The 17,023-nt window shown below is 47.0% G+C and overlaps 1 protein-coding gene across 2 annotated transcripts in view; it reads right to left on the bottom strand.

Moving 5' to 3' along the window:
• Positions 1-6,874, bottom strand: part of SLC6A5 (solute carrier family 6 member 5) — a 29,859-nt gene extending 22,985 nt beyond the window's left edge. Inside the window, exons 1-6 of one of the 2 annotated variants that reach the window (XM_068397606.1) lie at positions 6,491-6,874; positions 5,070-5,208; positions 3,465-3,596; positions 2,935-3,108; positions 1,968-2,109; positions 1,413-1,545 (exon numbers count right to left, since the gene is read on the bottom strand). In XM_068397606.1, coding sequence (XP_068253707.1) covers positions 1,413-1,545; positions 1,968-2,109; positions 2,935-3,108; positions 3,465-3,596; positions 5,070-5,208; positions 6,491-6,874 — 1,104 coding nt within the window. Of the gene's footprint in view, positions 1-1,412; positions 1,546-1,967; positions 2,110-2,934; positions 3,109-3,464; positions 3,597-5,069; positions 5,211-6,480 lie in introns of both variants that reach the window. The other variant, XM_068397607.1, reaches the window with a different exon arrangement.
• Positions 6,875-17,023: the final 10,149 nt, after the last annotated feature.

Genomic DNA, 17,023 nt, shown 5'->3' with positions numbered 1-17,023 from the left:
CTGTTCACATTAACCTCTGAATCTTACAGGGACCAGAATCCTCTAAGCTGAAGTGACTTTTGAAACTGCTTTCCCAACTTGCTCTTTGCCGTTTTAAGAGGTGTTTCAAGAAGTTGCCCCAATGAATTTTTGTGCAGTGAATATACTGAACTCACCTACGCATAAATAAAGGTTTTCTATCCCTCACTCCAAGGAGTCAATATTTTTCTGGGCCACTAATATTTACTTAAAGAAATATCTATTGCCACATCCAAACCCAAGTTATTCTCCTGTACTTCATCTGTTTCTTGGCTCCAGCCTTTCATGAAACAGTTTTTCCTATCACACTAAGGGGGGGGTGGAGGGGGGCTGGAAATAACCTCAACTTTCCCCTGGCACTCTGAGTCTCGGGATTTTCTGCTAATTCCCAAACTACCTCCCAACAGATGTCGTCAACTTCTAGATGCAAAGGGATGGCTTGGAATCAGAAACGCTGTGCCCAGCTCTAGAAAATTCACAGCTCTCTCTGCATATCCACTATCTTTTTATCAGGAAATATCTAGTTCTTTTGCTCCAGCTTTCTTACCCTTTTCAGCCTACTCTTTGCAAATAAGCTAGATATGCGCTGTGTCATCATCTAACATTTTAACCTGTGTGCTAATTGCAGTGGCATTGATGGAGGAGTCTCAGATATTGCATTCCTGCAGGTTTCACAAAAAAACCCACCCAAACCAGTGCTGCTGCTGAAGAAAAACTGCATTTCTCTGCTAAGACGGCTGCCTGGCCAATTCATATGTCTGTACTTCCATGGCAATGAGAGGACATGCTCCATCTTGACACAGTTTCTAGTTAGGAGGCATGGCAGAAAGCTGCAGATTTGAGGAGCAAGGGAGAGGATGACATGTGAGATGTCAAAGAAACAGAGCAAGGAGCTGAGTTACCACAAGAAGGAGTTTTAGAAAGATGGCACACAAACGTTTGGGAAAGAAGGATACATGCTGTCACTGCTCACACTCGCATAGACCAATTTAAGTTCGGTCCCAATTTTAAAATATGTTACTTAACATCTTAATTTACCTCACAATTTCCCTGATCACAATGAAACATGAGATGATAGCAGAACTTTAACGAACGCCACACGGAAGAGGGAAGGTTGCTCAAGGCACCATTTTTGCCATCCAGCTGCTGACCACAGCTCAAGGGCTCATTTTAAACTTACTGAAGATTAGGGAACAAATGCTGAACAAAAATTATCTTTTTTTTCTACATTTTGGCTAGACAGGAAAACACAGACAGGGAAAAGGCATTTCATTAATACTTAGCCATTTACTGAAAACAATTTTCAGTAATTCACTGCCTTAAACAAGAGCATGAGTCCCTTAAAGCAGCACGCGCCTTTCTTGCAAGTGCACAATCACAAATATTTTTCTTACTTTTCCTGATGACTTGATTCCTTTAGCGAGGGAGGCATATACAATCACCCAAGCTAGGAAAAGAGATAGTGCCAAGGGCCATCTAATCTCACCAGGATATTCAATACCTGCTGAAATCTTCAATACAAAGTACCTAAGAATAAAAAAAGAAATTAAAAAATCTTTTAAAAGGAAAAAAAATAATGACATCAACTGCAGGCAGTAATTCAGTACAAATTCCTACACTATTTTGTTTTGCTTCAGTGTTCTCAGCGGTTTCTCTGGAAGGTTCCAGTGATTCTCACCATGCATTATTTTATTTATCTGCATTGCAGTAGTAGATAAAAATGCCAGGCATGGGCCATCACCCCAGCTGTGCTAAGCACCATACGAAGACAACACAAATGATCCAGCCTTTGAAATTTGGCTTTCATCATTCCTACGCACAAAAAAATGGGTATCATTTGCTGTCCTTAACTATTGTATTTCTAGTCTTCCAGACAGTGATTTGTTGTTTGTTACAGTGGATTTTAAAGGAAGATTAACTTAACGTCTCTAAACAAAGAAAGATCGTACTTGAAGTATTCTTCACTTCCACTGACAAACGTTTTGTTTCCTTCACTGGTGAAGTTAACCATAGTCAGGTTTGGATAGGCACTCATACAGAAAGTAGAGTTCTTGATTTGTATTTTTGGGTGGTCACCAATAATGCAGGAATCTAGGAAGAAAAGAGGGGGGAAAAAAAAAGAGAAAAATAACTTGTCCAAATTTTATTTTTCAGGTTGGCTGTAAAATGACAACAAAAAGCACTAGATTACACACATTCCTTGAACTTTTATTTTGTGTTAGATCTCTGGAACACCTTGCTTGCAGAAGCTGTAAGGGTCTAGGGGCAGGGGCCGGTGTGTAGCCCCCGGCCGGGATTAGGGAGGGCTGAGGGAGTCCCGGGGGGGCGCCTCCAGCCCGGGCAGCCCCCGGGGCGGGGCAGGGGAGGGCACGGGAGGAGAGGGAGCTGCACGCCGCTGCCGGTGCTGGCGACTCTTCCAGGAGGGTGTTTGCTCGTTTTACTTGTTCCTTTTTCCGAGTCATTGCATGGTTTGGGCCGTTTGCAAAAACGGGTTTCTTTTTTTTTCGTTAAAAATAAGCCTCACTAAAGCCCAAGAAGCTGTCTGTAACAGAAATCAGAGACTGCCGGCTGTAGCAGTTTGTTCCGTGCTGTTTCCCCTACACAGCGTTTTTACCCGAAAAAAAAAAACACCTTGGGGTTTTTTTAGCATTATAGTTGAAAAATCACATTTATCCTTCATGAGGAAAAATTTAACTAAAAGGGGGGAAGAAAAGCTCCCGTATTACACAGATGACTTGGGAAGAGACAGTTCCTCCGTGCTGGGAACTTTGCTCGGCCACAGGCATCCGCAGTCTCCTCTGGCATCTCCCAGGGGCGCAGCTGAGCCGGAGAAAGCTCTGGAAACCCACCATGGCGATTAAAAAAAAAAAAAAAAAAAAAAAAAAAAAAAAAAGAGAGAAGCCTGTCCCAACTTACCTAACAAAAGTTTGTTTTTATCTTTACAGTCTGGCGTGTTCCACGGGTTGTTACAGGAAGCCCAAGGTAACACAGGTACAAAGGACGCAAAAAGGTAGAAAAGTGTGTAGCACAGAATAATATTGTAATATATGGCTATCAGAACCGAGATGATCAGCATTGCAATGCCGCAGCCTGAGGGGAAAGAGAGGGAGAGAGGAGCGTAATGCGGTTAGTCCCAGGCGGAGGAGAGGAGCCGCAGCGGGTCCTGGAGGCTGCAAAGCAACGGCCTCGTCTGGCGCAAGTACCCAGCGCATCACACCCCCACACCTCCTCCCCCCCCCCCCAAAAAAAGGGTTCCATCCGTAACGACCGCGCAAATTGCGCGCTAACACTGCTGAGACACCAGCGCAGACCATGGGCAGAGCCTGTAGCATGCGGCTGCGCGCACTGCGGAGCGGGGCCTCGGGGGCGGCGGTGCTGAAGCCATGCAAGGAGGGGGGGGTGCAGGTCATGCTCCCCAAAACCGGGCCGGCCCCTGCTCCGCTCACCTTGCAAGGCGGGGATGGCTTTCCAGACCGACACGGGCCCCTGACTAGCAAACTGCCCCAGGGAGACTTCCAGGAAGAAAATGGGGATCCCAGCTAGAGCCAACATCATCAAATAGGGGATGAGAAACGCACCTTGGGGGGGAGGAGGGGGAGAGAAGAGAGAACAACCTGAATCACGGCGCGGAGGTGGGCTGCCCGCGGAGGGGCCGCTCCGTTCATCCCGTCGGGGGGACCTCGCCTCCCTCCGCGGCCCGGTGCGGAGAGCCCCGCCCAGCCCCCGCGGGGCAGGGCCCCCACCCCGCACCCCCGTGGCGGCTGGAGGCTGGGCACGGGCTCCCCTCGGGCCGAAACGGGTCCGTTTCTGCCCGTCACACTGGGGACAACTTAGTCGATACCTGCAGCTATTAAAAATTTCCTATTTGTTATGGATTCCCGGTGTCCCCAGCCCCGGCAGCGAGGGGAGCAGCGTTCTGCATTCCCAGCAGTTGCTCCAGACAATCTAACTGTTAAATGAGTATTTTAACACCTCGCACTTAAAAGTTCTTAGGTGTAAAAAGAAAAAAAAAAAAGTAACTTTTTTTTTAAAAAAAAGAATGATTTTTGGGTTTAAATCGCTAGTTCTCTCACATAAAATAGTACTCCCAGCCTCAGCACAACCGTTTTCAATGCTCACAGCACCAACATGCCCTGCTGATAGTCCTGCACGGAGGGAAGAGCCTCACAGCTGCAGCAGGTTGAACACACTCACACCCACCGGTTGTCGATTTAAATAAGTCTCTGTCGGCAGAACCTCGGCAAATAAACTTTTTCTTCTCCTTGCAAACTATTAACGGCACAACCCCTCTTCCAACTTTTTTCTCCTCTATTCTCCCGAGCAGCATTCGCTCTGTTTCAAACGATTATTTTTTAATAGGCCACTGGGAGATTTAAATGAAATCCCCCAAACTTCACAAAATAACATAAAGGCTCGTACTTGGGTTCAAAGTCCTCGTGTGACTTCCCCGACTCGAAAGTCCTTTGTGTCGTCCTCTCCTCTCTCCGCTTCCCCCATCCCACCGTTCGAGGATTCAGACCCGATCGCGTTTAAATTAGGCGAAGCCCCCACTCTGCCCAGGTGTGATCAGCCCGGCTCCTCATTTTCGTCCCTCTCCGGCCAGCACCAATTAATGGCAGGTGTTTTGATGAAAAACGCTGCCTTTTAACGAAATCTTGTCGGAACTTTCCTACTTTTCAGAGCTGACCATCAGAATAAAAACAGCCAGGGTTTTCACTAAATCGCTGTGTAATCTCATGAGATTTTTGTATTCAGGTTGAGCCAGTTTTGTGGAATACCACCTAGATCCCAGCTTCGTACACATCTGCAATAAAAGGAATACCTCGACCCTGTGTGTATTGGCTTGCATACCGGGTAGAAGATCCCACTTTTGGGCAACAGCTGATGGTCCGGAGGTGCCCCCGGACCTCGGCTCAGCCCGGGGCTTGCTGCCCGGCTTTGCCAGGCAAACAGGAGCCGCCGGCCCCCGTTTCCCCCGTGTTTCTCCCCGCAGGGGCCGGCTCCGCCACGTACGTTACTGCAGGTAGAGAGACAGGAAAAAGCCAGCATACCTCCCCCATTCTTAAAGGCCAGGTACGGGAACCTCCAGACATTGCCCAGCCCCACTGCATAACCCACCATGGAGAGGATGAAATCCAGCTTGCTAGACCAGTTCCCGCGGGCTTTATTTTCATCCCCTACATCGTCTTCCTAAAAGGGGCGGGGGAAAAAAAACAAAACAAAACAAAACAAAAAAGAGAGATCGGAAAACAGCCACTTTTGCAAACAAACATCGCGGTGCTGCGGCGGCCGCGTTCACCGGAGGGAGACCCGGCGAGCAGCGGCGGAGCCGGGGGGGGGGATCAGGGGACCCTCCCCTGCAGCCCCCGCCCGCCGCTGCCCGGGGTCTCTTGTGCCAGAGAAAACAGGAGAGGGGTTTTTTAAACCCTGGCCCTCCTTCAGGCTGCTCCCGAGGGAGGGGAGGCGGCGACTGCAGCCCGGGGGGCCTGGGGGGGGGGTCAGTCCTGCCGGCGCCTCCGGGGGAGAAACGCGCAGGGCTCGGCTCGGCAGTTCCCTTCCCCGAGACTCCGGCCACCGCAATGCGCATCTCCCGGCGATGCTGGCATCTAGGCAGGGCCACACGGGAGGTCTCCTGGCTCCTTATTCCCCCGTACAGGGGAGGCCCCACCGCCCTCGCCGGGGAGCGGAGCTCTCGGTGCCCTTGGGTGGGTAAGGACTGACCGCCAGTCCCCAGCAAAGCCCGCCGGGACCCAGCCCTTTTCCTCGGCACACACAAACCAAGTAAACAAACACTTTTACAGAATAAACCCACCCCCCTCCCCTTTACTCTTTCAGGGTAAACTCAAATACGAGAGGGCAGGGGGAGTACGGAGGAGGGCCAGCACCTTCTCGGCCTCCCAACCCACCAACAGCAAATCTGTCCCGGGGCGCATGGCCAGGGTCTGGGAGGGTTTGACATCTTGTGGGGTTTGATTGATTGATTGATTGTGCCTTATTTTTGGCTACAGACTCCAAGGCATTCAGCTGCCAGAGGCCTGAGAAGCCGGCCGAGCCTGAGGAGGAGAATGATGCTGGATGAAGGAAAGCGCAGGGCATCCTTTTGCATCTGATACTGAGGACAGGACTTAACCTCTTGCAGGGAGGCCTAACCAGTGTACGCACATGCGTATCACAGGCTGAAACTGGGTTATGCTGACAAGCACGACTCAGTAAACACATTGGAATTAGCAGGGAACTACTGATTGTCAATTACACCCATATTACATGATTAGCACCTGCCAGCAGTACAGCACCTTATCTGAGACCCTCTCTCTCCCCTTCCTCCTTCCCCACTCCCCTCAGCACAGCTCCATCCCTGACTGATTTGGAACCTGATTTTAGAGCTTCAGCTCCAAATCAGTGCTGAGTGTCAAAGACCTTTCACTCCCACAAGCTGAAAGGGAGGACAAAACCCTGTAAGGAGCCAACTTACCCCCTCCACTCTGCCAGGAAGAACAGAAGTGTTGCCATCGGTGCCCAGTACCACGGTACTCTGGCTCAAGGTCACCCAGGCACCCTTGGTGTTGTTTTGCTCCAGTGTGCTCTTACCAAGGTTTAGATTAGCATCCCCGTCTGTACTTTGCAAAGCGGGAATTTTGCAGTGAGGGACAGCAGCTTGCCCGGTGGCCCCTGCCCCAGGGGTGTGCTTGCATGGAAAGGTTTCCACAGATTCCCTCTGGAGAGTGGAGTTGGCTTGCAGCGGGGTGCTGCTGAGCTTGCAGATCCCGACTTTGGTCCTCTCAAAATCATTTGGTTTAGCTTCTTCGGAGAGAAGTGTTTTGTTGTCATTAGAGAATGATCGGGGAAGCCTGGCCATCGCAGCAGGGACTTGTGATGGGGCATTCCGTGGCTCGTTTTCGGGGCTGATTCTTACCACTCCTGTACCTTCATTGGGTCCAAGAGCAACGTTTTCAGGGCTGTTCACAACCTGCTTGCTCATATCCCTTTGACTGGCGTAATCCTGAAATGACAACGTCACATATTTCACCAAAGGAAAAAAACCCGTGGCGCCTGCAGATTCTATAAATTTGTTTCCTCACGCACAAAATGCGTGTGTGGAAAATCTAGATACAAAAGCGTTGCAGCATTTCGAGGTGCCCCTGGCTTACCCTCTCATTCGACGTTGATATTCTGGGGCAGAAAACAGTAAGGCACACAAAAAACTCCAAACAAACAAACAAACAAAACCACACCAGCGTCTGCAAACCCGTAATTCGAGTTTAAATAAGTGTTGCTACAGCACTGCGCCGCCAGACCTCGTTAGATTTCACATCACGACTGTAGGATGCTCCCTTCCCTATCACCAGTGTAGAAAGATTCTTTAATTTTACGCCCCATTTCCTTTCTGTCATTCAACAATGCACATCAGCTTTTTTTTTTTTTATATATATCTAGGCAATAGACAAGCTGCCCTGTAGGCAGTCGGAGATTGTTAAAAAGCAAGCAAAATAACACTAGTAAGCTTTTCTGAGCTGGCTGCCACCCTTCAAAACCCGACAGTGAAACGCAAAAATAACCACACCATCACAGCGGAATTAATGTTAATAACAGTTAGCTTACCCTATTCTTTTTCTTGTATTTTCGACTCGCACACCTCTAAAGATTTTTTTAAGCATTCCTGTATTTAGCAAACAGAACACTGATGACACTCCCACATCCCCCACCTTTCCCTCGAGTTTAAAATTAGATTTTAAAATGTATCTTATTTTTATACCTTCAACAACCCGCAGACAAACCCTGCCTTTTCCATCCGTTTAATATTAGCTCTACAAACATACCTTCATTTTAGACGAAGGTTTCACAAAACTACTCCTCACCATTTACTGTTGCCGGTTCTCTGTTTGCCTTAATCCCATCTCCCAGCGTCAGGGAGAAGATCTGCAAGGACTCGGACACTATCCGAGTGCAACTCGGGGTACCACCGCTTCCTCTGCGCCCCCTTCCCCAGTAGCAGCCCTACTCCGGTCTGCGGGAGGCTCCCCGCGCTTGCTCCTCGGTCAGCACCGCGGACAGCGCCGGCAGCACCGCGGACAGCTCCCCCTTCGGCACCGCTTCCCGCCCTTCAGCCCTTTTCAGTAGCAAAGAAAAGAAATCGAGCACTTACCATGTCTTAAACAGCTACAGATTGACTCGGTAGAGGTAAAAACAGCCGGACAGGCAATTGACAGACTGGATTTTGCCCAGTCTAGTGCAAAGCTTTCTATACTGCCTTGGGAAAGACTGGGTTTGCGTCAGTGCATAGCAAGGTGCCCTTCGTTTGACATTTTCTTGATAATAAGAGTTTGATAAATCATTACCCTTGGTTTCAGATTTTAAAGGGACAAGAAGAAGCCAGTGCGCCGGCTAGCTGTCACTCACGCGGCAGTGGGATTGCGTGTTCCGTGTGACTCATATGAGGGCTGATTACTAAACCAAATCCAGCAAGAGCACGGGAGAAATTTCTTGCTGGTAATTAGAGGGAACATGTGAGAAACACGTACTACTGCACCCAAAGCAAGAGAGAAATGGGGAGAAACCTTCCATTTCTACCCCTGTCCCCCCTCCCTGTTACTGTAGTGTGTAATTCCTCTTTTTTTTTTTTTCCCTGCAGTTCACAGTTGGATCAGATGTTATAACAGATTTTATATATATATTAAAATTATATTTTTTAAATATACCTCCACATACCTATAGACACAGAGAGAAGTTCACTGTCTATAAATCAGACAAACGTATTTTACTTGTCTTCCCTGTTCTCGTTGCACCAAACACTATATCGTCTATTCTTACTGTGCCTCGTGGGAGAAATCATCAGCCCTAAATAGATTAAAACGATACACACAATAAAGCAATCTTTTCTTTCATCAAAACTGTCGTAAGAACTGTTAAGTGGAAGCAAAGATGACGGCAACCGCAGTCACGTTGCTGGTGTTCTCCCCCCACCCATCAAAGCATTTACGTTTTAGAATTAGGGGGAAATTACTCATCATTAAAAGTCAGGTGTTAACCCAGAATTGTTTTTGCAACAAAGTGATTCGCCCATAATCACCTCTCGTAAGTGTTTTATGCTATTTGAGGGACTTTCTCAAAGATTTGTTGCGCACTAGGTAACTTTGTTCACACTGACAAAAATAAAAAGCGTATTCGCAAATTGGGATGCTCCCTAAGCAACTTTCCAGTTGTTTCAGCGTCAGAGATGCTGTTCCTCCGCATTCACAGTGCTAGCGTCAGCTTCTCCAGAGAGTATTTTATATTTTAACATAAGCAATGTGAAATATGTGCCTATTCAGGGGAGGGGAGGAGAGGAGGGGGCTAAACTCTCCGGCACCACACACATTTCTCGTACGTCCTTGATTTTACGGGTTACCAACGTTTGTTTCAGCAGATAGAGTAAAGCAAAAATTCACAGCAGCCCAGATAATTCTGCAAAGCCTCTGTCTGCCCGGTGCCGTCATGAGGAGGGGACTGAAGAGCTTTGTTCCACCGCAGGCAGTTGCCCGCAGCGCCAGACTGCGGCTGGGGGTGCAGGTGGGGCTGCCCATCTCCGCTAAAATTCAGCCCCAGTGAATTTCTGCTTACACCTGGTCACTGCGGCCGTAAGCAGAAATTCACCTGCAAGAATTATTAAAAGCACCACGAAAACCAAGGAGATTGGGGCTAGCAAAGCAGAACACTGTAAATCGGTTTTTGCAGAAAAGATCACCCTGTCTCCCAGCTGAGAAATGCTTTCGCCTTGCAGCAGGGCTTCAGAGCGTGTTTATAACGCAGCCACCGTTAACTTATTATGCTGTTGCTTCGAACATATCCAAGCATGAGGACATACCTATGCTATAGGCATGTAATACTCACGTATAGGTATTTTTATACATACACACTTTCGTACACTGTGTGTAGATTGTTGTATGTTCCTCTCTTCAAACACCCTCTTCTGCCTCTCTCCTACTATATTGTCCCCCGGTCTATTCAGAAATCGAGGGGCACACAGAGAAGCTAGTTTTATTGGGGAGGGGGAGAAATCGGTGGTATTTTGCAGTGTTTCCTTCTCAACGCACCCTCCAGCCGCGGAACAATCTGTTCGCAGCCAGGGAAGGGAGCAGGGTCGTTAGCTCAGTTATGCTGCCCTTCAGGTTACATTAATGCCTCTAAAGGCACGGACCAAATTAAAAGCGACAAGGCAGCAGTCCAAAGAAGTATTTTGGTCGTGAAGACCCCAAAACCTGATATAGATTCACAGGGTTGGCTTATTTTGTTGTGTTTTTTTTTTTTTTTTTCCCAGAAAATTGACAAAAATTCTTCACGTTTTTTTCTAAGCGATATTTTTGCTTTCTCCATCAGCACTGAAACGTGAAATCGAAGTTTCACCCCTGGAGAAGAGGAATCGATCTCCTTTACTTTCAGCAAAGGCAAGAGCACCCCTCTTTCCTCTGCACCCCGGGGAAAGGCACTGTCGGTGGGGCACGGCAGGAGGCTTCCGCTGAGGACCGGAGCCAAGGACCCGTGCTTGGACAAGAGGGAAACCCACAGAGAAACACGGCTCGGATTCAGACATTTCCCCTTGTCTTAACACCCCTGTCGCCGGCTATCGCGACTGCAAAGCCGAGCTTCCCCAGAGCCGTGCGGACCCTGCCCTTCTCTTCCCACCCATGGTTTCAGATAGAGACACCTGCCCTTGGTCGAAACTCCTAGTCTGGAGTGATGGTTCCTTTCAAAAACAAAACAAATCCCTCCAACGTGGGGTTTTAACGCCCCAGTTAACTGTCAGTAAGTTAATTAAAATTACTTTTCTGAGCTCCTTCTTGGTTTCTCATCATCCCTCCCAAACGCCTGTCCCGGAGGCGAGCAGCCCCTTCACAGCCCCGAGCACGTACCTAATGGATTACGGTAAAGCACCTGGCTGCAGCTCACATCAAACACACACCACCGGGGGGTCATCCATCCCCAACGTAAGCCTGCCCTGCCTGGAGGGGTCCCTGCCCGCTTCCCAAAGCCCTGTCCACCGGCACAGCCCCCCCGGGGCCGCCCACACCGCCGCTGGCTTTGGAAAGCTCCAGGGCTTTCCAAAAAAAAAAAAAGGGAAGACCCCCCCCTTCTCCGTCCCCGAAACAGCCCCCTTGGGGTCCCCCTGCTTGCGGTGATCCCCCCCCGCTCCCCGCGGAGGCAGCGCTGCCCCCACACCGCCGCCCTCCGCGGCCTGCGGAGCGGCCCAACAAGCGCCTCCGTCTTAATTACTTTGTCACCGATGAAAAATAGTAATTGATTTATTTTCCTTCCCTTGCTCGCCACCCTCCTCTTCCCCTGCCCCCTCTTTGCAGATAAGCAAATACGCAAACGACGCGGGGGAAGGGGGGGGGGGGGCGGCGGAGCTGGCTCCGGCCGGTGCGGGGGGTCGAGCTGTGCCGGGACACCCAGCACACAGCCCCCGGACCCCGCTGGCTCGGAGGGTGTCTCCTCGTCCCCCCCTCTCCCTCATAACACGCTCTTTCCTGCCTTGACGCCGCATTCGTGCCGTGCCTCAGCGGAAAAAAACGAGTCACGACAGGAGCAGGCGATGACACCGCTCCACAAACACCCCAAGTGACACCCCCGCCGTTCCCATCCCTGCGCTAAACCCCCGCGTTCCGGCTACTTTATAACTGGGTTAAGCAGTGCAGCTATTGCTCTTAAATCTGCCTCCTCCTTCTTTCCCCCTGGAAAGTTTGCCTAAAATTGATGGGGGCGGTGGCAGCAAGAAGCTGCACTCTCTCCCCACCCCGTTTTGTCCCCGCACTGCCAGCCGCAGCCTTTGCAACCTCCGCAAGTGCCACACTCTGAAGTCGCAGCTTGTCCCGGGGTCCTCAGAAGAGGAAACCAGCTTGTGTCAAGCAATTCTCACAGCACCTTAATTCATGCATCTACCGGGAGGTTTCCTTTCTCCCTCCTCTCCTTCGTCTCACCTTTTTTAAGTTGTTTTTTCAATTTTTTTTTTTTGCACGGAGCTTTCCGGCAAATCCAGAGAAAGCCGCTGTGGTGGGAGCTCTCCACAGAAGACGGCCATTTAAACTCTTTTCTCCCTTAAAGCAAATACAATGTTAAGGATGAGGAAGGGTGTGAAGAGCTCGAGGAATGCCTTTAAATGCCCAGTTAAGATTGCGATTGAACAGCCCTTTTGTTAAAGGTAATTAGATTAGAGAGCTGTTAAACGTTAGCTGTGAAATGCCCAGATTCAATCTGTACCGCGCACTTGGTGGATTTGACTTGCAGTCAAATGTGTTTTTCATCTGATCGTTAGACTCATGGGGAGGTGACACTGAATTCAGGCAAGTCCCCAGCAAGCGCCAAGGGCTCTTTCCGCAGCTCAGGACAGTTTCATTCGCAGCCCGAGAGACGGGCAGGTCCCCACCGGGCTCTGAGGGTGCAGAGCTGCAAGGCCAACCTCGAGCCTCTCCCTGGAGAATAACCCTGCCCTTAATCCAGGGCTTTGAAGTCTTACAGAGAAATTCCAGTTTTGGCTAACACAGAAATGTTAATATATTTATACATGTAAAAAAGTTTACAGCTTTTCTCACAACCAGCAATTTTAAACCATTATAATGATTTAACGACAGCAACACATAATGCAAAGCCAAGAGCAATATTGTATTCACACGGCTCAGTTAGAAATCAAAACCAGCAAAAGCAGGTGTCAATAAGCCAGATTTTGCAAAGCAATACTTCACCTTCAATTTCTTGTATTTCCCTTTTCATTCTATGTATATATGTGAATTTTTATAGCCTTCATTCAATTGAACTGTTTTCCCATGCAGAGCACATGGACCCTTTCTTAAGTCAAAGATTCACCTTATCAGTCCATTTTGCCTCTCTCAGTTAATTATGTCCAAATAATGAAGAGACTGTAAAATCTTTCGAGTGATAATTACCTGTTATTTTTCTCCTGTGCAGTGCCTCAGGCTCATCCTGCTATTTATCACCCCTACTGTACACTTTCTGATGAGCTTGCTTCCAATTGCCTTAACCCATATAACTCACTGGATGGCCCTTGGATTTTCAGATAATTGGCAAAGTCTGGTATCCTCACTGTGAAAAAGGAGGCAGTTCCCAGAGACATTTAACTCCTTCAGTGGAGACCACTGTAAATAACAGAAAATTAAAAGAAAGGGGGAGATCAGGTGGGGGGAAACCAGAAGCATCTGGAGGAAATTTCCACACCACTGGCCAGGCGTTTATGCTCCTAACAGCTATTTAACCCATACTTACATGTTTTTTCCTTTGTCCAGGCATTTGCCTTAACCACAGGGCGTAATCTCAATGTAGGGCATAATAAACACAGGTTTAAACCCCCACTTCGCAATAGAATAGGGCTTAAAAAAAGCGCACATATTTAATTAAAAATTATAAGTAGGTGCTATTTAGAGCTCTAAATATATTTCCATGATTTACCCGTGTGCAGTCAAGTCAAGGGTATTTTTTTCTGGTGCCACAGTAAGCTCCAGATTTAGCCCAGCCCAGTGACTGAGCTCAGTACTTCTCCCTATCTAGTTAAGAATGCACCTGTCCTTACATTGCAAACAAGATAAAAATACAAATTTTTGAACTAGTGGTGCTTAAAACTGGATTAAGAGTAGTAGTTTCTCCTAACTGTACAAATACATAATAAGTAGGGTTAGCACAGAGAACAGACAAATAAGCCCAGCAGATAACAAGTCCATTTTAACGCCTTTCACTCACTGCCTTGTTCACTTTCGACCATTGAGTCAAAACCAGTAAGAAAGAAAAATCATGGCATGCACCTCTGTGAGGCTATGGGAGCTTTCCCAGGAGTCAGCAACATTGACTACATGGTCCCATTTTAAGAAAAAAACATAATAAACATACTCATGTAACTACTTCAGTATTTCACAAGGCAAGTCATGAAAGTCATTTGGACTTCTGATTGGAAAAAAAGAAAACAGCCTTAAACTTTTTCTGTGGTCTCTCACAGGAAGTTCTTGGTTCGTTTAAACCAAAGTGCTCTGCATCCTTTTTTTTTTTTTTCTTTTCCCCTCTTTCACTGTGAAAGGGGAAATGCCCCAATACATAGTGATTTGAGTATGGTGATTGTCATATAGAGATAACAAAACTTTGATCCCTCTGTCAGCATGAAAAAAATCCCACACTTCATCTTGCAGTGCCAGATGAAGAAATCCACCTGTTCAGGGTTGATAAGTCAACCCAGTATTGGGATGTACGTCTAAATCAGTGAGTGGTTTGTAGGACTTTCATAGGAGCTGTAGACTTCTAAGGTCATAAGTTAAATCTAACTTTATTTTGCCTGAAGAATAAATGCTAGGAGCAAATTTTCAGCTACAGCTTCTCTCACTGGGACAACCATTTGGAGGACATTAGTAATGACTCCCTTTCCTGAACCAAACTGGTCCCAGTGTTCTTGCAACAGCTGTGTGGGAATATACTGGTGGAAACGCTTCACCTAATCACATCCTCCTTAGCAGACTCCCAGTGTAAATCCAGATAGAGTCCCTGGTCTGTGGTCTAAGCCTTAGGTACAAGAGAGCTGGGTATGCCAACACTGTGGCTGTTGGGAACTACCCCATGGTTGAGGAACAGAAGATAGGGATATATTACATAGCCACTTTTCAGCTCCATTACACCGTCAGATGGCTCAAAGGGGCTGGCATCACAGCAGAGAATCTGGCTTACAGCTTGTGCACATGTGGCTGTTATTCAAAGCCTTCTCAGCTGTTAGTCAAAGCTACATAATCCCGTAGTATCTGCACTTGACTAAGTGCAGACCTACGCTCTATAATCCCACAGTGCTTTTTCTGGTCATGCTGAACTAGACCTGAATTGTAGCATACCTTCAACTTTAATTCTGAAGAGAAAACTCCAACAATATTTGCAATAAAAAATTACTTTACAAGTACTATTTACTCCCCAAGACAATCTATGCATTCCATTTAGGGTATTGGATTTCAAACAAAGACACTGAATTGCCTAGAAACAGTTAGAAAAAGCAAGTAAGCTTCAACCAATTTACACACTGAAATCAGGTTTAAGCATTCCCTTGAGTGCAAGTCTCCAAGTAATTAGGACACTGCTCTCCTAAGGTACAAGATTCATTGTTTAAAAGACCACTTTACTGATTCCTATGGTTCATCTTCTGAAATTCTGGGTAGCTTCAACACTGATCTTCAAATATACTTAATACCTTGGTTATATGAAAAATTCAAGGTGATCCACTATTAAGGTGATGGAAAACTGAAAACAGGCTTCAGTGTCAAGACCATTTGCTTGTTAAGCTTCGCAGCTCACTCCTACACTTGTCAGTGAGAAGGTAAGAGATGCGAAAAAAGACCACTAGAGGTATTTCAATAACCAGTTTCTCCTGAGTACCTTTGTCCTTTAATCTTTTAAACTCTTGCTTACTTCATCACCTGACATTTTGCAAGTCAAGTCCCATTCACCATGACAAGAATTACTGTAATTCATTCAATCATTCATTCAATGTCTGAACAGCCATTGGAGATATAGGCTGAATTCTTACCCTGCCCTCATGCATCTTTCCCCCCTCTGCCTATTTTGCAACCCCTTTCTGAAATGCCTGGCCCACCAGCTCAGCCTCAGCTGGTGGATCATTGCCATACACTTCTGCCCAGAAAGGCAGCTAAAGGGACACTATCTTTGAAACCTCATATTTTCCATGTCAGACTGCGGATGAGATGGTGTGCTGGGACTGTCTCTCATCAGTGGTAAGATTGCAAACATGAATCAGCACAAGACAGATAAGCTGCCCTGTCAATCTTCGCTTTATTTTTTTGCCTCCCTTGTGGCTGTTTTTGCCTTCTTTTGTGATTTTTCAGGTGTTGTTTTGGTTTTGTTTTCCCAGTAGCGCTTTTTTTTTTTAAAAGTAGCATTGGATTCTAACAGCAGCAATGGAAAATAACTCCAACCTCTCACTTGTTTTTATTGTTTTTCCCCAAAAAAGAAAGTGCTTACCATTTTTAAAAACTTGTGAACACCTAACAGAGAGGATTGTATTTCCCATTTGTTTTCTTAATATATCTTTATTAAAATATCAAAACCCCCTCTTTTCAGTTAATCCTATACAACTTTTACTTTCAAAATATCTGACTTGCCCAACTATTTATGTTGTACAGAGAGACATCCATGCTGATCTCTTTCCTTCTCCAGATTTATTATGTTAGCATAATATGGTCACAATTTCAAGGAAAGATCTCTTCTGAGATGAGAGGTCAATGCTCAGCGTCTCTTACAAATATATTTGGGCTCAGGCATTCCCAGCTGACTGCCCCTCTTTTCCACAATAAACACATCAGTAACAGGGGAATCTGATGACTTTGACATGTCATCCTGCCACTGCTCACTCATGACTCCCCTTCTAAAAAAAGGTGAAAACACGTGACTAATTGACACAAGAGACATCTATGCAAAAACAAGAGACACTCAGAAAGCAAGATTTCTCCACTCAGAACACCCCAAAACACAGGCCTTCAAAGCCACTTATGGATTAATTCTCTGCCATTTATCTGCTATTTTTTCTCTGGTCATTGTGCAATGACAGGGAGCAAGTTGCTGCTGCACATACTTGATATTCTAACCTTTTTTATCTTGCTGTTGGGGAAGAAATCTAAGAAGTCTTTTGGGGGCCCTTTTATAGTTTTAGCCCTTAACTGCTCAAGTTTGTCTACCTGGAGCTCAGGAATGTCCGGCCTTACCCAGGCTACATACTACAAGCTTTTACACACCCGATTCTTCATGGCTAGCTTCAGAATAGCCCCTCTTCACAATAGGTAGTCATTTTTCCCAAAACACTGAGTTACAACAGCCAAGAAGAGCAGCAGAGAAAGGAAAACCATGGCCTATTAAGCAGGCTGTTTTCTTGACTAACTTAACATCAGACCTCAATAAACCTCACACAACCCCTCTTGACCTCGCCCCTACCAGCCCGCACACAGTGCAGCCCAAGCTGGAAAAGCAGCCACACCAGGGCAAT

Source organism: Nyctibius grandis, chromosome 4 (genome assembly GCF_013368605.1).
Source record: "Nyctibius grandis isolate bNycGra1 chromosome 4, bNycGra1.pri, whole genome shotgun sequence".
Lineage (NCBI taxonomy): Eukaryota > Metazoa > Chordata > Aves > Nyctibiiformes > Nyctibiidae > Nyctibius > Nyctibius grandis.
Note: the sequence above shows the minus strand (reverse complement) of the source record. Positions and strands in the feature narration are given on the sequence as shown.